Raw genomic sequence first — 22,602 nt, 5'->3', positions numbered from 1 at the left:
TCAACACAGTAAAACTATTGTGATAATAGACCCTAATCAGAAAACATTAAGTTTTAAAGAATGTTTTTTTTAAGGACTGTTTTTTGAAGAGCGTTTATAAAGATTTCCTAAATTAAACATCCTTTGAATAATAAGACGACTTCTAACCCCCAAACAGTTGAAAAGTGTTAAATAAACTGCAAATTGATCAAAATGGAATTTGAAGAAACAGAAGCCTTCCTTAAAATAGTCCTTCAAGTTTTTTGACTATGGCTTGTCATTGACTTTTGTCACTGAACCACGTAGAGCGAGAGAAAGGACCAGCTGTATCTACAAATTCGCTAAGAGATCTCGGGGAGAGTGCACCAGCCAATACAGTTGTGTCTTCTATAGGTCTGTATTAAAAGTGTTAACCAGGACAACTGAAACACGTACAATTTTAGAATGAGCTCAGGGTTGCACAAATGTGTTCACTTCCTGGGATTCAAGTGAATAATTAAGTGGTAGTTGAATCCCGGCACAACAGTATATTACTCACTTGAGGTTGTGTGTTTGGTGAGTGGAGAACAGAAGGAGAAAATAAAAAGTAAGAAAGTAAATATGACAACTGCTCCGAGTGCTGGAAGCACGAGCACCATACTGGTTTTGTGTTTAGAGTTCGTCCACTGTGTTAGGTTTGTCTGTTCGTCCACTGTCTGCTTTTTGTTTGTGCTGTGTGCTGTTTTTTTGTTCAACCTTTTATTGTTGTTTGTTTAATAAACGCAGTGAGCGCTGCAGCGTTTTGGTTTTCACCTGCCAGTATTGCCTCTCTGCGTATGTACTCCTTTCTGGCCTGACGTCACTCCTACAGCCAGCCTGTTCACAGTGGTAAACTGTAATCAGCTTCATTCTCAGAAATATGAAATTATTTTGTTGGTTGCAACCACCTGCAGGAAAACTTGTCAAGTAAAACGGGTTCCAATTCTACTTTGCTGTCCTCTACTTTGTATTCTATAGTACTTTAGCCAGCAATCTTTTGTATTTTCTTGTGTTCCTGTATTCCAGATTAGTCCATTAGAAATTTTTTTTTTTTTTTTTTGTCCCATTAATATTGATCTTTTACCCACAAGCACTCCCTGATGATTAGGCACCAGGCAATTGAAACCCCTCTGTATGCTACTTGTAATGCTACCGTAACATTTGGAAGGTGGAGTCACTCAACAGTTATCAACAAGATTCTAGGACTTCCACCATGGGTATTAAGAATTGTAGCTAACAAAATAGTTCCTTGCACATCTTTTCAAAGAAACACACGTTGTAGAAAACATGCTTTTTCATTTTAAAACATTACATCTGGTACTACGCTAGGTTAAAGAAAGGTCTGTTTACAAGTCATGCTTTTAGACTATCATGCACTTCCTGGAGAGTGAAATTGTCCCCACCGTTCACTGGCTTCTTTTCTGTCAATAACCACGACTGGCTTTCAGCCAGTAACAAGCTTTGACCCAGGAACTGCAAGTGCTAACCGATAACCAAATTCAAGTGTTATTCTGATTCTTCCAAAACTGCACATTTAAGACCGATGTAGCTAATGGAAGTGCAAATTGGCTAACATTTATGGAATTGTTTTGTGAGCTAAAATTACCTTAAAGGGCTATGGTTCAGTGAAAGCTACAGTTAGAGTATAACTACACTTCCGATGTATTTCGGGCATCTACTGTCACAACAAAGAGTTCTGGATTTCAAAAAGGACATTAAGAGAGAGTTCAGAGAAACAAATACGTTATGAAGTTAGGTTGAGGTAAGTGTGTATATTTACTATAGGAAATAGAAGGGATAGGGGAGACCGTATAGCAGTTTTACAAATTAAACCCCAGTACCTATTTCAATATCAGCACAGAGACCAGGACACATTTTGGGATGAAGTGGATTTAAGACAGGGGATCAGCAGCACTCTTTCACACAGAGTGGTCAGTTGGGTTATGGAATAGCTTGCCATGTTGTTGCTGCTGATTCAGTGAGATCCCTCAAGAACGCTCTAGATTTAGATTTTCTCAGTTAAGTTCCATTACCGTGTTGTCCAGTAAAAATGGATCCTGACTGTAACAACTCACACACATTTTAGTTTTTGTCCTTACAGCTTTATTTTATGATTGTTTCAACAGATTTTCATTATAGATATTGTCATGTAACAACTGTTTCACTGTTAGATTGTTTACATTCCTTTTCACATATTCATATGTACAGTAAATCAGAGATACCTTTCCCTTTACATTAAGCCCTTGCTTTGTTTTTGTTCGTCCATTTCTAGTTCTAAATTTGAACACGAAAAGCCACGTTTGTCCAGCAGAGCACTGCAGCAACCTAACCAGCATCTACGGTAATTGTTATGTCAGTCATATGATACTTACAGCTGAGAGTGGAATTAAGATGGCTTCTCACATTGGGGGTTGTCTCAGCTGTGATCAGCAGTATTGATTGGTAATGTTCTTGTTTCTGAATTGAAGAAAGCACTTTAGCTTGGGGCTTTCATCTTTCTGCTGAGCGAAATGTGCAGAGCTGCTATTGGGGCATCTACATGGCTAATAAATTGCTCACACAGATGTGCTACCAAGATTTTGTAATGTTTAGTTCAAGACCACGTGTTGTGACAGGGTAGAGGGAGGATGATGCAGAGCAGAGGCTCTGCACATGGGTGCGCGTGTGTGGTGATGGAAATTGTGTTTAATTCTTTGAATGGAAAAGTGTGGAATGTGGCCAGGTGGTAATTGAATGATTGATTGTCAATTGCCCCTGGCCACACCCTATAAAGCAGACAAGGAAATGTTTGTTTTACCACTTTCAGGATCTTCTAGTGTAAATGACAATTCTCTGTGCCACAGCTGAATTCCAAACAGGACAGTTTTTATATATTTTTTGTCTTTTGTATTTATTTTCAAATCTTCCCTAAGGAGTGCTTAACTAACCTGTTACAAGTTCTTAAACGTCAAGCAGACTAAACCGTTTCCCAGTAACCAAAAACCCAACACTTATACCAAGAAGTATTAAACACAGCACTTTTTCTGCAGTTCTGACCACAGAGGTCTATCTACAGACAGACAACTGACACAGAGACATTGACTTGCTTTTATGTAGCTGCCTGTTTGAACACAGGCAGGTGTCCCTCGTTACATTTTAGAGCCAGGTGTTTCTCATTCTGGATCCCTCTAGCCCCAAAGCATTCTAGGAGATTTAGTCCTGAACCTCAAGGACTACACTTTTACTCCACCTACTCTGCCATTGTATAGCAAAGGCACCAGAACTATCTTGTAAGATAATCCACAGCTAGATTTTTTTTTTTTTAGATAAAATAGGCAAGAACACGAAAAAAAAAAGATTGGGAATGAGAAAAGGCCATTCAGTCTATCAAGGCTCGTCCCTTGTTAGCATGCCATTCTCCCCTACTTGGGGGATCTAATTTAAAAGCACATAATCTAGTCTTTTTTAAATGTTTCCAGTGTTGGATCCTACTACTTCACCTGGTAGACTATTCCATGCATTTATAACTCTGTGCAAAAAAGTGCTTCCTACCTTCTTGTTCTACTCACTGCGCTACCTTTGAAATAGTGTCTTGGGTTCATTTTATTTATTCCATTTAAGTGTTTCTAGACTTTAATCAAGTCCCATCTTTCCCTTTTTTCTAGACTGAATATATACTGAGCATCAAAAGAAACGTATCGCTTATATTTGGATAAAATTCACTAGATGTGATCGAAAAAATGACAAACTCTGTTTTAGAGCAGGTGCAGTGACTTTTTATTGTGCTGATTAACAATTGACATCACGAATATGCTACAAAATGATCTGTCGATCTTGGTCAGGTGTTGTGACTCTTGGTCTCCCAGTTCGTGGCCTGTCACTGACAGAGTGTGTCTGGTTATACCATCTCACCAGGTTTGAAATTGCTGGCTTTGAGCACCCAAGACAACGAGCCACAGTACGCTGCCCTAGTCCAGCCTCCAACATGCCGATTGCATGAAGGCGCTGCTCTCTTGGCAGACGTGGCATATTGGTGTTTTTTTTTATTGCTTTTATTCAAGTTTGCAATTCAACAGCTGAAATCACTCCATATCCCGTGTCCAATCAACTGTCGCACTAATTAGGTGATTAAGTGCATATGCTTCAGTCATAGTCACTCAAGCGTGTCATGGTCAAGGATGAATGATTGAGTGATTAAAAAGAAACCAAAAAACATTTTGTCAATGTCCATCACTTATATAACTTTAAAAAAATTTAAATAAATAAATGTGTTATAATAGTGCTAAGTTTCTTTTGATACTCGGTGTGTTTATTCAACCTTTAATACCAATGTATAAACGTCAGCATGGCAAGTAATTGTTTTTATTACTGTGTTCAAAATGAAACCATAGTATATGTTTTTTTGTTTTTAATAAGAACAACACGATGTTTAAATTGTGAATGATTGTTTCTGAGTAGGGTACAGCACTTTCAAAAAACAAAACGGACAGTTCAAAGGACACAGGCAGGCACCTCTACAGCATCCAAGAAAAGGGAACAGAAAGATCAGAAAAAAAGGCTAGAAAACAGATCTCTTCTCGTTTATCTACAGTTTGCAGGAAATAGAGATTTCCAACTGTCATCTGAAGTATTTTGTTAAGCAATGTTTAGTTTTGGAGAAACAAAGTACTTATTTTCAACTTGTCTACTTGGGTACACTGCATTGTGTGAAAGAAAGTTTCAAGAAATAATGTGCAAGTACAGTGCTCCCATTTATAAGGCATGCCTTTATACTGCGGAACAGGTTATAATGCAGTACGTTCATAGCTCCCATTTGCCCCGTAATGCCATTGCACTAACACTAGTATTCCCGTTACAAGTGGAACACAAACAGCAGAGTCTCTTAACTATGGCTCCTGACTACAGCGTTATAAAGGGGGTGCACTGTATTCATTATTTTTAAAGGTGGAAGCCCACTTTTTGTTTAAAAAATAAATTAGCAAGAGCTGTATGTATGAAGATCACAACCAGGAGTTTACAGTAACACAGACCTGTATTCAGAATTTCAACAGCCGATTTAGCAGGGAGAAAGCAAGAGTGAAGGCACTTCACTTTCAACAGTGAATTGAAATAAAGAATTTGTTTTCTCGTTCACTTGTTAGACTCCATTGCTTTATTTATGCTTTTAGTGTCGCTGCAGGAATGGTAAAACCTCGCAGTCTGTCTTTTGAAGTGTTTTGGGAATTAAACCTGGGGTTCCTATCAGTGCTATAGTTTGTACATTTTAGTGTGTATGCTATAGACAGACAGCAAACCTATTTACAGTGCTGCTGTCCAGACAGGGCTTGCAGGTTTAGTGGTTAAGCCTCTGCAGCAGATCTTAAGTTTATTATCCCAGAAACCTTTCGAATAAGTCTGTTTTGCTGAGAGAAATAAAGGTTAGAAAGTCACAACTGTCTTTTAAAAATAGAACTTCAGCCCTGTGCAAAAGAACCTTTGGTTACTGTTTTGGAAAATGTACTGCAAAGTTAAGCCCCTTTCACACTGGCATGCTTTACCCGGGTCGGAACCTACCTGGGGCAGGACCTGGTGCCATGCGGGTCGGCTATGCGATTTCACAATGCTTTTGATAAAGCAGGGTTTACCCGGGTGACAGACGCAAGTGCACAATGCGTGTATCGATGCCCCAGAAGCAGCTTGTTACTGACGCTTCCATCCAAGCTTCTCTGGATTGAACTGTTGGCCCAGATATTGATTAGGGCAAATGTTTCTTCATCCCTCCTGCAATCTGGCTTATGGATTGAGAATCCAGTAATGTAATTCATGCTTAAGGCTATTGAATTGTGCATGAACTGTATTTTATAGTGTGTTGGGCGAACATGATAACAACTACTATGGAAATCTGCTTGCATGCCTCTTGGCATTCAGCTGCTCTGTAACTGTAACCCAGTTTGTGCTGTATGGCTGTATAATCACTGTGGGGCACTCATTTCAATCCGAGCACCAGCATATTTGAGGGAGCATGATCTACACTACAGTGTTCAGAAGAAGAGTTCTCATTCTCCTGATGAACCTTCCCAAGTAAAAGTCGAAAAAAAATAGTTGTCTAGGTTATTTACCTACGATGTATGAGAATATGTTGGGGAAGTAAAGTGCTGCGATATGGACAACATGTGACACAGTAAAGGTGAAGTAATGTGTTTCATGTGCCTACAGCAAAGGTGCCAGGATGCAATGGATCATTTACAGCATGTTTTAGAAAAATATTTGCATATCTTGAAAAATCTGTATTAAACAGAAGTGATTGAAAAGGGACATTGGTTAATAGGCCTGTTAAATAATGATCGAAGCAGAAACAGCAATCGAGAACGAAGGGAATTATTGAAAAAGGCCCATCAGAAGATATTAAACTGTTTAGGACGAAATGTTAGAGAACTTGTGTTGTTCAATGTTAAAGTTTTTTGCATTAAGGTATTACATTGTTCCGGCTTACATGTCAGCTTTTGCAACATTGTTTCTTCATCATTTAGTGACAAAGGGGAAAATGAACAAGCTTATGGAAATTTGTACCGTGGTTTGCTGAGATCTCATTGCCTCAACCTGATACTTGTCCTTGTAGCAATGTCTGCACAGAACTCCACACAAAAGAATGCTGTAGCAGATTTTAGAACTTTGTCCAGAACCTGTTGAAAGTGTAGATATGATATGATGCAGCAGTGAAGTTTTAGTTCTTGATTTATTTATTTTGGTGCCACTGTATATAAATCAGGTGTGATGGTTTTCATTAATAACCAGAGCTATATTTATCCCCCCACATCAGAGGTGGGATTTACTCAAGCTGTACAATGAACCACAGCTGGATCATTTAGACTTGATATTGTTGCAGTGCCATGGAATCACCCTGGATTGTATTACCCTTACAGATGCATAGGTGATGTAATCAAAGTAGATCGTCTAGTACTGTAAAATGCTCTAAAAATCCAGCTGAGGCTTATCCCAGTTGGGTATATATTGAGTAAAACACCATGTCAAGTGTCTAAATGTAATGACCAGTTGTATAGTGGTAAATGTAGAACACTCTGTTCTCTTTCTTAGATCAATACATGCTTTGTGACTAGGCTCCAAATGGATTTTTTGTAGTTATTCTTAGGTTAGTTGACCAAGTTCCCTTTCATTTTATTTAATGCATATTGAGTCATTTATCAGAAGCAGAGGCTGGGAATATCAGATGTCCAAGTGAGGATTATCACTGCAGTCCCAGAGGCATCAGGAAGCTTGGGGTGATGTCATCCTACTACATAATTGAATTCCCTCAACAGCTGGGGAATCATATATACAATCAGTGTCCTTTCACAGTCGTTACTAAATTTAAATCTAGTCGTGTTAACCTTCTCTAGTTTGCAACACCTGCTGTAATTTGTTCCCTCTAAAGCAGGGGTGTCAAACTCAAGGCCCGCGGGCCGAATACGGCCCTTTGAGGTATCCTTATCCAGCCTCCCTCAAAGTTCATTCATTACAGTGTAATTTGGCCTGGCCCAGTTTGAGTCTATTGGGTTATTACACGTAAGAAAAGTAGCGGGAAGCTCAGAGCTAAAGGAACAGAAGACAACGAGAGACAGCCAATCATATCTTGTGCTTGGTGCTTAAGGCGTGTTTTTCGTTAGACACTGTAGCATACTGGACATCAAAAATGATAATATAACTCTCAAAATGTCCAAGAAAAGAAAGATCGATAAGGAAGGCAAATTGATTCAGGGAAGGTGGGAGTTTGAATATTTATTCGTAGAGCAGCAAGAAAACCCCATTTGCTTCGTATGTAAGGGAAGTATTGCGGTGATGAAATAACTCAATTTAAGGCACCACTGAAACGAAACAAAGAAAAATATGGCGAGTTTGAAGGAAAGCAAAGGCAAGAAAAGCTGGCCGAATTAAAAAGAACCCTTGATTTACAGTAGAACATGTTTAAAAAGGCAAAAAGTGAAAGTGATGCAACAGTAAAGGCAAGTTGTGTGTCAGAGCTAATCGCAAAGTTGTCAAATCACTTTTCTGATGGCACTTTTGTAAAAGACTGCATGCTTAAAGTCACAGAAATAGTCGGTGTGCTGAGAAAAAGTGTGTGTTTTCCAATATAAGTCTTTCAAGACATACTGTGGCTGAAAGAGTGAATGACCTGGCTACCGATCTTCAAGAGAGATCATTGAAAAGCAAGCGATTTCATAGCCTTTTCTCTTGCTGTTGACAAGATCACAGATATTACTGATACCGCTGTGTTATCTATTTTTATTCGGGGTGTTGATGTAGACTTCACTATTACCCAAGAGCTTTTGGATGTTGCAGCTATGCACCTTACTACCACAGCAAACGATATATTTCAACAGCTTGAAGTGTGCGCGCAACAGGAAATTACAGTGGGAGAAATTAGTTGGATTGACAACAACAGACGGAGCGCCTCCCATTTGTGGTGAAAAAAACGGGCTTGTTGCTTTGGTGTGCACAAAACTACAGGAGGTAAAAATGGATCATATAATGGTCACGGTTGTGAAAACAATATATTTCGTCAGGGCGAAAGGTTTGAATCGCTGGCAATTCCAAAAGTTGCATTACAAGTTTAATGCTCAATATGGTGATTTGCCGCACCACATCGAAGTTCGCTGGCTTAGCCGCAGTGCAGTACTTACAAGGTTATTTGAATGGCTTCATTTCATGCACAATAAAGGGAAAGAAATTAGACAGCTTTCAGATGCAAAGTGGTTGTGTGATTTAGGATTTCTCTGAGCTATAGCTCAACAATTTAAATGTGAAACTGCAAGGCTGTAAACAAGTCATAACTGAAATGTATGACGGTGTTAACGTGCTTCAGCTAAAGTTACATGTGTGGGAAAAACACATGCAGCAAGGAAACCTTTCCCATTTACTAACGTGCCAAGCTGTTTGTGATTCTATGGCGGATTTTACTTTTCTTGGTAGCGCGTTTGCTGCAAAACTAAACAGTTACAGTTCCAGATTTGTTCAAACCCATTTGGCGTAGATGTGGAAACTGCACCAGAAGACATCCAGATGGAATTGATTGAATTGCAGTGCAATAGTGATTCTGTCTCGGCTGAGCAGTTTTACCCGTTCCTTCCAGCCACATTCCCACAGTTCCGCATTCAGGCTGCACAGGCCATGTCAATGTTTGGCAGTACGCACTTCTGTGAACAGCTATTTCTACTGATGAAGATTAATAAATCTGCTCAAAGATCTTGCCTGAATGACAAGCATCTTTTTGTGCTGAAGCTAAAGATCATTTCATCACAAAACATATTAACAAGCTTGTCTCACGAAAAAGGTGCCATATTTCTTTAGTAAATGAGAATGCACAGGGCAGCAACCAGGTAAGATAGATAATGTGTTTTAAATTAGTAAGTCATATATAACATACATATGTATATATTAAAAACTGTGAATATAAACATGCGTTTTCACTCTCACCTATTAAAATGCATGTGTATATGTAAAAGGTGTGCATTTTGTGGCCCGTGAATCAAATGTTAAATTAAGATATGGCCCTTGGTAAAATTGAGTTTGACACCCCTGCACTAAATGAATCACAGTAGGATTTTACTAGCTTCTTGCACCTCTGATAGCTTGGTTTGACTCCATCTTGGGTCACAAGTTGAATTGGTATAGTGCTGGGGAGTAGTCTGATTGTAGATCTGTCTGTTTCTGCTTGATAGAGGCCCAGGATAGAATAGCTGGTAGTACTGAGGTAGACTTCTGGTGCAATCTGTACCCATGAGCACTGAGTTTAGAATCCCCAGAAATTCAAAATAAATAAATTCAGTTGCTGCATTCTTTCAGCTTGTGCTTAAGCTCATTCACACTTGGCTGTGGTTTGAAAGTAAGACCCTACCAATATACCATGTAACTTGTAACTAATAAATAAGATTAATTTGCTTTTAATGATGTTTTTATTTATATTTTGCTGACTTTCTAATATAATTTTCACTTTCTGATCTGTTAAGGTTGGGTTCAGGAGCTGCTGTTCATAAAGTTTTTTTTTTTTTTTTTACTAGACATGTGGAACACTAGAGCAGCACTGTCTATCTAGTTGTAAGAAACAGTGTCATCTAGTGAACTAGGAAAATGGTATGTATTTATCAGCCAATATAGTTTATCAGTATTGTCATTATTAAAAATGATCTATAACATCAAGATCCACCAACTTCATATACTGTTGCTACTGCATTGCTCAATAGTGCTTACCTTTTACCACCCTGTAAATTTATTTGGGGTATGGGGTGTTTGATCGAGTCTGTACATCATAAACTGAGTCTCTTAGATTTGCTGGAAGAGCTTAATGCCACTTGTTTTGCGTTGTCATTCGGGGGAAATAGTGTGGCAATCTGTGTGCAACTTCTCAATATGGACAGTCAGTGAGAACGGAGAAGACGTGTATTTCAAAATCAATTCTGTACATTCCCAAAAGAACACTGGCTAGTGCCAGCATTTTTAAATGAGGCTTGCTGGGTTTTGTCAATGTTGGGACAAATATTTGGACAAACAATGCGTAAAATGTGTTCTGTGGCAAAAATGGCCATGTTTGTATTCATTAACATGAAACAATTTATAAACATGTATCAATCATACAAATGATGCTTAAATAAATAGCACGCTGTACAGAAGAGTACTGTTTCTCTCCTTTTTAAAATTGTTTGATAGTCTCAGGTTCTTTTACTGTAAATATTATCCTTATGTTTTCCAGCTAATAAAGAATCTTGTTTGTATAATTTTTGAAAGAGTAGTTTTTAAACGTGATAAAGTTTTCCCCAGCAGTAGTTTTTGTTTAAGATGTATTTTGATAAAACAGGAAAGTGAATAATTTCCCTCACTGACAGTTGTGTCTTGCTGTTTGCACAGTGTAATGTGTTATGCCAACTTCCCTGTTGGGTAAAGCTGTTCCTTGCTTGTGGGTGTGTCTGTAGAAAAAAAAAAAACTGCATTTTAGTGTACTCAAACTTTTGAAGTGTACATCAGATATTCTGGTTGATGTCAATCTATCTAGCAAGCAGCTGAGTCACCTTGATTGATAGAAATCCCTGTTTACAGACAGGTACAGCAGTAGAAGGCTTGTGCCATGTCTAACCCTGTAGCTGGTTTGAAGTATGATTCTGTTTTGGGTGGGGTTACCCAGGAAGCTAGTTGCAGGATTTTAAAAACTTGAAACGTGACCAGAAGAGAGCACGTTTGGCAAAAACTGTTTGCTGTTGTTCAATGCGTACATGGATTGCTGTCTGCTTGTTATGAATCCCCTTCCATTCCTTTTTCCATCCATTTATAGTTTGTGGAAATTTCTTAAACAAATAATTACAGGAAAAATCTTTTGTAGTAAGTTTTGCTTTTGTGAATAAGGAAAAAAATTACAAGAAACAGATTTGTACAATTTTACTTATTTCAGCAATTTTTTTTTCAAAATACTCAAAAAATGCTAATTCAAAACTATTCATATCCTGACAAGAAAAAATAAATTGACAGCTAGTTGAGGCACCTTTAGCAATAATAACCTCTTTTAAGCAATTTAAGATATTTGTCAATGAGCTTTTGGCATGATTCATTAATGAGTTTTGACCATTCTTCAACGCAAAATTGTTGACAGTGGGTTTGGTGTTCTTTTCTTTGTACGCCTCACCAGACTTTTTCCAAAGATAATGACTATCAGCTTGATTTTTTGTTTCATTACTCCACAAAACCTTTGACTAGAACTCATATCCATCATTCAAATGCCGTTTTGCAAACCTGGCCTTGCAGAATTTTTTGTACATGTGATTGTCCCTACAGACAACACAGCCGTGGTGGCTTACATCAACCACCAGGGTGGCCTTGGGTTGCTCAGTCTCCATTGTGTGGCCTGCAAGCTTTTGCTGTGGGCACTTGAGAACCTCCTCTCACTGCGGGCAGTACATCTGCCTAGTTTGTCAACCTGGGCTGCAGATCTCCTCTCAAGGAGAGTCCCCAGCAGCTCAGAGTGGAAGATTCACCTTGAGGTGGTGAGCATCATCTGGGAGAGGTTTAGAAGAACTTAAAAAAGTCTTAATTTGAGCCTGATCTTAAATTGAAGTATTTTTTTTAAGCCTCCCTCTCACCTAGCTTAAATGGGAAACAAGTATCTGTTGCTATAGAAGCCAGCATGGCAGCACCACCGATAGCTTTTGCTGATTTTTTTTAATTAAAGGGCATTTCGTAGGGAAAGACTATTAAGGACAGACACAATCCCTTAAATAACATTGCAGTTTTTTAAAAACTGCGTTTCCACTGCGAGGACGTATTAACTTTAGTAGAAATGTAAAAGATGACTTGGAGCCTGCAGCTAACAGGAGCCACAGCATCCCCTTTGTCATTCAAGATTGTGTGGCAATTCATTTCTGTTCCACTGGAAGTTTTATGAATGTTGTTGGAGTCTTCACAGCGATTCACAAATCGTCAGCCAACAGTTTTTGTTTTCTTTTTAATATTCTTTTTTGGCCTCGGACAGTAGATTTTTCCATTGTTTTAAATCTCATTTACAGCACAACTTACGGCTGGGTTGATGGCATTTACCCGTTCTGTCATTTCTTGCCAGGATTTATTTTTGTCAGAATTTTCTAATTACACCTGTAACCTCCCCAATAGTACTTTTTAAATAATTACTTATAGTGCAATTGCCAATTTTTTTCTTTTTCGCTAAAATTTATTTTCTTCACTTTGCGTGCAACCATTTTTTGTTTTTTCAAACAGACTCAAAAATAAGACCGGTCTTCGTTGCTTAGCAACTGTAACTTAAGACCAGTCTTATGTGAGACGTACTAAGTTTTGCTTTGTGCAACAGACTTCTCTCAAGGTCTTATGTTAGACCAATTTCGCTGGACTTAAACTAAGTCTTAGACTTTTTTTGTGCAACCGGGCCCTGGTTCTTGATACTGGCACATGTCAGCCGTAGGAGTTGCTGGCCCGTCGCGACCTGCTGAGTTAGGCGTGGGGCACTCTGTGGCGGTGATGTTTGAATCACCTGGGGTTATCTGACGGGGTCATTATCATCCTTCAGAATGCCAGACCAGCGTCCAACTGCTCCCAGTACGGCTACAAATGGTGTGTGTTCTAGACGAGATGTCAGTCGCGTGTAGTGGACCCCACGTCATGCCCTGTGGCAGTTATACTGCAATTGTGCAGGACTCGTCTGAGGAAGGGAAATCTCCCTCCACACTTCAGGTCTACCTGGCAGCTATTTCAGCTTGCCATATTTATATTGACTCAGGCTGCCCAGGATGACACTCCCTGATGGGACTTTTAAGGCCACTGACATAATAGCAGCAGCAGAGAGGAACTCAGTAACTGTTTTGATGTTTGGAGAGGCTAGAGGCAAGCTAATCCTCTGTTAAAGCCAAGCTTAACCCTGTATTTGGGCTGACTTAATTTTTTTTTGTTGTTTGGACTTTTGAAGAACTCTATTTTATTTTTCCACGTTTTTTTCAGTGGTTTTTTTTCGTGTTGTTTTGATAATAAAAGCTAAAATATTGAATCTTGCATTGCTTTCAGCTCACCATTACAACTGTTTGGCAACCTCACAATGTTAAATATAGAGGTCAACTATGGTGTTTATACAGGAGGAGAAGTGCAGTGCAAGGTCATTTGTTCTTTGCTTATTCTTTTCCATATGCATATAAATGTTGTCTGCATGAAGTCTCATAAAAGAGTAACAGCACTTAGATGGCTTCTAACTGTTGAAGTTAGGCAGGAATTGTAAAAACAAAATGCCCCTGGAGGTGAACAGTTTATGAAAGAGCGCTGTGATCCAGCAATGTGGTCCCAGAACTCTGGGGCATGGGAATGGTGCCCTACACCAATGCTTCAGTAAACTTAAAATTGCATCACTTTGCAGGGTTGTTTTGTTCTACAGGCGTTTTTTTCATTAGTCACGGTCTGCTTGTTGTTGATCGATACCAGTCAGAAACCAGACTAGTGTTGTAGCTGAAACATTGCAAACAGTCAATGTGAACTCTGTCACCTTTCAGAAGGAAGGAGGCCTCTTCTGTTTGAAAGGCTGCATTGATCACTGTGCCTCACCGTGGCTCATCAGAGCAGCATTGGCCATTAGCAGCTGTTCCTGGTACCCAGGAGAACATGTAGTCCTCACATAAAGGAAATGGTACGGGCCAACACACTGACAGAACACAGCTACTGAAAAGCTCTGCTTCCTGCCAGATAGTTTTTTATGACAAGCACTCTAAACTAGAAGTGTGTAACAAATTATGGAGTCAAGATCTTGCAGTAGAATGGGATCTGCTGTTAAACCATAACTTTAAACACAAACATTTGGTTTCAAGGGCCTCGATTAGCTCTACCTTCCCTAAATTAATATTAGGTAGTCCAATATTAATCTGGGCCTGTGAAACCAGTCCTTACTCATATATTCCAAGAAACTTTATGAAGGGGACCAGATGGTACTGCTGGATAATTGACTAGCCTTGTGTACCTTCATCTCTGTTGCTTCTTAGGTTTGAATCCATCTCCGTTCCCAAATGGAATGATCAAAAGCTCTCTCTTTACTCTATTGGTCCTCATCATGAAGCCACCACACAATTTGCAGCACGATTCTCAGCCTCTACTTGAGAGAGACTCCGTCTGAATGACAGGCAGGGGGTGTTCGGGTCATATAGTCATGGCCGTAACTAGCTATGAGGACACAAAGGTCGTGTCCTTGGTTGCTTTTTTGCATCATCAGTGCTGATGCTCCAAATTCAGGTAAAGTACAAAAGACTCCTTAATTTTCTCTGTTGGTCTGCAACAGATTTGGAGGTTGAACAGTAAATACCAAGCAGTCATATAAATACTGCCAGCTAGGGATTGAAACCTGAGTTTCACCTTGGTAGAATGTAATCTCTGGTTAGTACGCTGCATATAGTTAAAATTATTGTTGTAGATTAGAGTAAAGCCATATAAAATGTCAAATACAGTGGACGACAGGTTCAGTTTATGCAAGTATTTCATTTTCTGGTACCCTGTTAACTGTGGTACTTGCCCAGACATTTGATTCACATGTGATTTGTAATCACTGATTGCCTAAACTCTGATAATAAAGAGGCCTTACGTATTTCAGTAATGAATTGCTTGGTAAAACAAGGCATACCGACCTATTGAAGTTGTCAGGTTCGGGATTGGAAGGTAAAAACATTATTAGAGTGCTTTAAAAAAAAAAAAAAGTTTTATATACAGACAGTTAAAATATGTATGCAATGCCACCCATTTATCTTTTTTTGGTAAATAACTTGGTGTGTGTCAAATAATCCTAATGATACTAGATTATTTACAGCAATCCCCCCCCCCCCCCCCCCCCCATCGTTTATTCCTTAAGTGAGGGATGGGCAAATGTGGCCCTTCCTGACCAGGTCATTGTTTCAACATTTCTGATTTAATAGAACCAGACAGTTCCTAAAGCAGGTAACTAGTTCATTAACGTGAAACCTGGCCTTCCAGGAATGGAGTTGCTTGTGCCTGCCTTTTGGAATTGTGAAATGGGTTCCCCGAGGCTTGTCTAGGACATCTCCTCCTAACCGCCTGTCTCCTCTTCCCCACCAGCAGAGAGAAGCTCTGAGGCCAGCCTGTGGAGATGACAGAGTACAAGCTAGTGGTGGTGGGAGCTGGTGGTGTTGGGAAGAGCGCACTAACCATCCAGCTCATCCAGAACCACTTTGTAGACGAATATGATCCAACAATAGAGGTATGTACAGTAACACTGTGAAGACAGCCTGGCCTGTACAGTAACACTGTGAAGACAGCCTGGCCTGTACAGTAACACTGTGAAGACAGCCTGGTCTGTACAGTAACACTGTGAAGACAGCCTGGCCTGTACAGTAACACTGTGAAGACAGCCTGGCCTGTACAGTAACACTGTGAAGACAGCCTGGCCTGTACAGTAACACTGTGAAGACAGCCTGGCCTGTACAGTAACACTGTGAAGACAGCCTGGCCTGTATAGTAACATTGTGCAGACAGCCTGATCAGCATCTGGGCCTTCATCAGTGTTTGGATATACTCATAATATAACATTACTTGCAAATACAGTGAAACCTGCTTATAATTGCCAATCAACAAAATGTGATCTTTTATAGAGGGAAATGTTTTGGCCTTACTACTGAGGGGACATGTGACAGAGAATTTTACTATATATTATTCATTTTATGCAAACCTGATTACATTTTCTGTTTTAGTTTCTAATAGACATAAAAAAAAAATGTAAATCTTTTTTTTTTTTTTTTTTTAATGAAAATGATAGATAGCTAGATGTGGTTTGTAGTTCACAGTGTGTTGGTCGTGATACAGTTCATTTAATAGTGTATTTGGGACTACAGACGGTTGCCTTAACACTGAATACAGGGGTGGCCTAATATTGAATATTGCATTTAATAGGAGCATGATGGGACTAAAATAGTGATCCTAATTTACTGAACCTTAAGGAACTTTTTAATGCAGTGTTCGAGAGAGACATTGTTAGTATCTGTTTCTTCTCATGTTTTTGCTTGCTGTAAGTAACTCACCCAAATCTTCAAAAGTAAAATGCACAAAAAACATTGTCTGTATTTCTCACTATGTGGAAATGGACAAGTGTAGTGACTTTATAACAAGTATATTCTAAAAATGATATTTATTGAAGTCACTATACACCAATTGTTACTGTATTAATGGCCACAACTCCATTCTTCATGTATTTTTTTTCCATCAATCAATCTTTATTTTATATAGCGCCTTTCATAGTGGACCACCATCACAAAGTGCTTACCAAGATGCAGTAACAAGAAAATCCATAAAACTTTAAATAAAGAAATGCATAATAAACATGATACAGTAACAATGCATAATACATTAAATACAGTGGAAAGTGCATAATACATGATAGTAGAATAATGCATGAAATAGTAGCAGGAACACAGCAGCTAATAGCAGATATCAGAGCATGGAAAGCAATTGAGAACAGGTGGGTCTTGAGAGTTGATTTAAAGTGAACGACTGTGGGAGCCTCACACACCAAATCTGGGAGAGAGTTCCAAAAAGTCGGAGCCGTGAAGCTAAACAAGTGTTCTCCAAGTGTGATGCACTTTTGCTTGGGGATAGCAAGTAGGCCAGAGTCAGAGGACCTCAGCTTGCAGGCAGACACTTAGCGGGTCAGCTGGTTGAGGAGGTACTCAGGACCTGTGTGTTGAAGGGCATTGTAGGTGAGCAGTAGAGTTTTGAAAATAATCCTGAACTTTACAGGTAGCCAGTGCAGCTGGACCACCATATAGAGAGTTGCAGTTGTCGAGTGGAGAGGAGAAAAATGCATGACAAAATATCATACTATGGGGGAAGACAGCTGCAGACAGTTTCCAAGGTTCAGGGCAGCTATATTTAGATTCTTAAGTTGAGTTTTAGATCAGAGTAGAAGGAGTTCAGTTGAAGAAAATTGACAGCCATCCAGGCCTTGATGTCTTGAATGCAAGCCGAGAGCGGGACCATGGCAGAGGGGCTACCAGGGTCGAGTTTTAAGTAGAGCTGGGTGTTGTCAGCATAGGAGTGAAACATGAGGCTGTGTTGGCGGATGAGGTGACCCAAGGGAAGCATGTAGATACTGAAGAGAAGGGGCCCCAAGGACAGATCCTTGGGGGAAACCACAAGTGACTGGGTATGTAATCCTACTGCATCCAGCATAGAAAACAGACTGCATGTGTCCGGCTAGGTAAGAGGACATCCAGGAGAGACAGGTTCCAGAGATTCCAGCGATACCAGAGAAGGCGGTCAAGAAGAATGCCATGATCTATGGTGTCAAAAGTAGCTGTTAGGTCAAGGAGGACAAGTACAGAGGGAGCACCAGCATCGGCATTGAGCAGGAGATCATTCACAATCCGGAGCACAGCAGTTTCAGTACTGTGATGCGGCCGGAAATACAGACTGTAGAGATTCAAGCAGATTGTTGTCTGTGAGATGTTTCATCAGCTGACTGCTTCAACCCTTTTGAGAGTTTTTGAGAGAAAAGGGTGATCGGAGATGCGATGGAAATTAAATAAGTCAGCCTGGTCAAGGGAGGGTTTTTGAGCACCGTCATAACTCGGGCAAGCTTAAGGGCAGCAGGAACTGAGCCAGAGTCCAGGGACAGGTTGAGAGCATGCATAATGGAGTGAGCAAGATCAGAAGCACAGAGACAGATAAGGTTAGTCGGCGAGGGGTCCGGGGGGGGCATGTGGCAATAGTTGATTTAAACAGTAAGCTTGAAACATCAGCAATGGAGAGAGGTTAGAAGGGGGAGAGGGAAGGAGGGGCAACCTGAGGAGCATAAAGGTGGTCGAGTAGTAAACTGAGTTTGTGGTAGGATTTACCTTGCGCGATTCTTTTAAGTACTTTATACGGTCCTTTCCAATGCGGTGAAAGCTTATTATGAGCTTAGCTGAGTTATCAATCCACACGAGATCCCCAGATGCATATGGCTTGTGATGCATGTTCTGGTCATGATAGAGCTTTTTGATGTGCCCTAGCTATGTAACTGTATTAAAAGATGAGTGTAACTTTCTCACCAATTATCAGAAGAATGTAGCCCTTTACCCGTGACTCCAATCAAGTGCAACCACCCATTAATCAGTCTCTTCTACAAAGTTACTGTGGTTAATTGTTTACCATATTTCATTCCATACGTTTCTGCATGTGCTTTTATCTCTTCAATCATTTTAACCAATACATTTTACTCTTGTATGATATTTCCAATACATTTTCATCCTACACCCTAATCACTGCTTTGACCCACAAGTAAGTAAAGCAGTAACAGACTTGGAAGACAATCGTACTGAACACATTCTTTAACATTGTGTAGTACCAGATATCATGTTTTAAAATTACACTACTTGTTTACTATATGTTTCTTTCAAACTGCTGAGATAGTTAGGGATAGTGAACCAAGTGCATGACAGGCAGGATTTGTGGACTTATTTTGTTAGCTATAACCTTTGTAAGCTCCCAGTAAAGCACACAGAAATGAAGCTCATGATTTGAAAAGGGTGTGAATGGCAGGGCTTACCACTTCACTCCCCCTACTGTCCACTTTATATCATTAATAGCCTGAGCCATCCTTTTAACTCTGATCACGATGTGCACACAGTGTTCAAAGTGTTCTCTTCAAGACTATTACTAGTCATCATGCATCTGCTTGAACGCTCACTAGAACTGCATTTACTGGCTAGCTGTTTTCTTCTCTGTTTTGCTTCTTACTAACTGTAAAATAAATCCCGTGACCTGGACACGTGTGCTTCCCCCAAGACCAGCATTTCGTCTTTGTACTCCCTAGAATCTGGTTTCTACAAGAAGCAAGCATTGAGCCTCAGATCAACCAGGGAATAATTGTCGGAAAGTATTTCCTTTCGTATTGCAATATGACAAGCACATTGTAATCAATGTCCTTTTGTTTCATAGCATTACACTGTTTCAGCAGAGTCCTCTTATTAAATCTCTGATTTACCTTGCGCTCTTAAGTTCAAGTTATTGAGGATTAGGCAGGACTTAGGCAGGACTTTTTACATTCTGTGTCAATGGCACTGCAATACTTCAAACCTCTTAAACTACCGGAGAGGATACACCATGTGAAATAACCACAGCACTCTGGAATCAATTCTGTTAATGTAACAAGTATGGAAAAGAAAATGTTAATATACTGTACCTAATTTAAATGATCTGAATTTGGAGAATGACTTTCCTTATATTAAGCTCTGCACCTGCTTAGAAACTAAGCGTCATTGTGTCACTGGATTTGAATGACTGTAAGATAGATTCCAAAATGAGATCTGGTATAAAAAATATTTACTCAGAACCACGAGTTCTTGTATTATTTTACATACAGAACAAAAAACTAATAACCTATTCAGAATAACCAAATGAACACCAATACCAGAAAATATTTCCCGCTTAAGGATTCACCAAACCTTCAATTCGTAACCTGGGAATAAAAGGAGGAGTCTTTCTGTCAATATTAACCTGAAATAGTTAAGCTAATGCAATTGTTTTGTAACTGAGAATCTCTATATTCCTAAACCACTGGTTTATTGTACCAAATGTGAAATACAGAGACAATTCTGATACAAAGGCATGATACATGTTCGTTCTGACTCATGTATAGCTGTGTAGTAATTCATCTATAATAATCAAAAAGACCAACTTTACAGCGAATAACACATTCACAGGAATTAATATGTTACATTTTAAATCTGTGTTTGCAGAACCTTATTTTTTTGGTGGTTAATTTGAAGGTTAATTTATAGTAAACGGTAAAAATCCAATACATATTCTCTACTTCGTAGATCACATTTTCTTACATGAAAGACACACACATTATGTTGAACGTGGATTTGATTTTTAATGCTATTTTTTCATAGCATTTGTAAACAATAAAACTCTCCCGCTCTTTTCTGTCCTGCACTTCCTGTTGAAGGAACGTATCTGACACACCTGACTTGCTTCTGGAGTCCTTGTTGGAAAAACAATTAAGAACTTTTTCTTTTTTTTTTTTTTTTTTCCTGAGTGCAATTTATTTTAAATTGAGATTTCTCTAGAAAAAAATAAAAAATAAAAAAATTCTAAATGTTTGCTGTTTATTTATCTGTCAAACTCCCCGAAGCTAGATGCACTGACACACATTTGAGAAACAGTCACTACTTTTTATATGACTGATGTGTTTTCAGTGTCGACTTTATTCCTTCAGGTGATCTTATGAAGTTAACCAAAAGTGTAAAATAAATTAATATAAATTACAATTTAAAAAAATCAAATTCACCTTTCTCATAATGTCTGCATTTTTCATATAGGGAAATCTGAGACCTGCAAAATGATTGCAATATATATTAGGTAAGATTTACTGAAGTATTTTGTTAGCACCATATACTTTAAGAGCTTCTACATCTACCTCAGGAGTTTCTTGCTAGTTTTGCTACATTAGAAAAGCATGGGTGCAAACTAGTATTTAAGTTACAAAGTACAAATCTTAGTACATCATATTATTAGCAACCATTGCAAAATCTGTTCAAACTAATAGCACACGAGTAGGTGTGTAGTATGTGTGCAGTTTAAAAAACAAAAACCTAACATTGTAGCATATTTCTAAAACACATAGCCAACTTTTAGACTGTAGTGTCATATCTTCCAAGCTGCTGATCTGCAATTCTCCCATTAGAGCAGTTTGTGTCTAACAAGCTTCTTCCTCATTTTGTCTCTGCCGACAGGACTCCTATAGAAAACAGGTAGTAATTGATGGAGAGACGTGTTTGTTAGATATCTTGGACACTGCGGGTCAAGAGGAGTACAGTGCAATGAGGGACCAGTACATGCGGACAGGAGAAGGCTTCCTGTGTGTCTTTGCCATTAACAACACCAAGTCCTTTGAAGACATCCATCAGTACAGGTCTGTATTCAGGGATTCTCTTGAACTGCCCTCGCAATGAAGGCTACTCAACAATCAGACCGAGATCCGCTATTCCAGCGATACTTAAAAAACACTAGCTGTTTTTTTTTTTTTATTTGGAATTGGCAGTTATATTTCTTATTTTCTCCCCAATTTGAAATGTCCAATTATTTTTATTTCAACCCGACTCACTGCTGCCATCCCCGTGCTGATTGGGGAGGGACGAAGACGGACAAACAAGTCCTCCAAAATGTGTGCCATCGGCCTTCCGCTTCTTTTCATTCTGCGGGCCCGCCATGCAACCACCTCTGAGCTACACTGAAGGACCATGCAGCTCCGGGTCAGTCTACAGGGGTTGCTGGTGCACGGTGAGCCGAGGACACCCTGGCCGACCTAGACCCTTCCCACCCAGGCAGCACTTGGCCAGCTGTGCGCTGCCCCCTGGGAACTCCTACCACGGTCGACAGTGGAATAGCCTGGACCTGAACCAGCGACCTCCAGGCTATAGGCCGCATCCTGCACTCCACACAGTGTCTTTAATGGATGCGCCACTCGGGAGCCCCTTGAATAACCATTTTTAACGAAAAAGTGGTAAAGGCACAACGTTGTGGTTCATGGCTGTGAAAAGTTGGGGATTGCTCGCATTGGGTCTGTCACTTCAACCAGTTAGGGAGCTAAAATTAATCCTTTGAGTAGTACGAACTTACCGGTACGTCATTGAATTAATGGTCCCCAGGGAGTACAAAAGTACTGGTACGTTTTGCAAATTCTGAGCTTTGAACTTGAATTACTGAGTCTACAAAACTCCTAATATTATAACACTAGTAACACCTTGTAGTGGTCGCTTGCGCCATCTGCCAGATATTTATGGAATTACACACACCAAACAGTCACAAAACGTCAGCAATGTATGGAAAACGGCAAAAAATGCTCTGTGGGAAAGAAGTGCTAGAAATTATATTGAATTCCGCTTGACATTTAAATTCTTCTACTGAAACAGGTGTCATATATGTGTCAGTGAAGAATATTTATATTCAACATCAAGTTACAGGTGTCCAGCGAAGACATAGTTTTGTCAATTGTGCAACAAAGTCTCTCAAGTGATACAAAAAGTTATTGTTCCACTTGCTTGACTTGGCCGTGTTGATCGCCTCATCCTCCACAAAACTACATCTAAAAAAACTATCCCTTTCAGCAAGATAAGGCACTGCCTCATCTCGAAG

At 39.5% G+C, this 22,602-nt stretch overlaps 1 protein-coding gene across 5 annotated transcripts in view; it reads left to right on the top strand.

The window, feature by feature from the left end:
* The window catches only part of LOC121294911 (GTPase HRas), a 50,658-nt gene that overhangs the window by 14,075 nt on the left and 13,981 nt on the right, over window positions 1-22,602 (top strand). For 3 of the 5 annotated variants that reach the window (XM_041219102.1, XM_041219101.1, XM_041219100.1), the window contains 2 exons: window positions 15,547-15,688; window positions 21,201-21,379. In XM_041219102.1, the coding sequence (XP_041075036.1) occupies window positions 15,578-15,688; window positions 21,201-21,379 (290 nt within the window). In that variant the 5' untranslated portion in view covers window positions 15,547-15,577. The remainder of the gene's footprint in view (window positions 1-15,546; window positions 15,689-21,200; window positions 21,380-22,602) is intronic. The other 2 variants (XM_041219104.1, XM_041219103.1) reach the window with 1 other exon arrangement.

The sequence above is a fragment of the Polyodon spathula genome, chromosome 19, assembly GCF_017654505.1.
Source record: "Polyodon spathula isolate WHYD16114869_AA chromosome 19, ASM1765450v1, whole genome shotgun sequence".
NCBI lineage: Eukaryota > Metazoa > Chordata > Actinopteri > Acipenseriformes > Polyodontidae > Polyodon > Polyodon spathula.
Note: the sequence above shows the minus strand (reverse complement) of the source record. Positions and strands in the feature narration are given on the sequence as shown.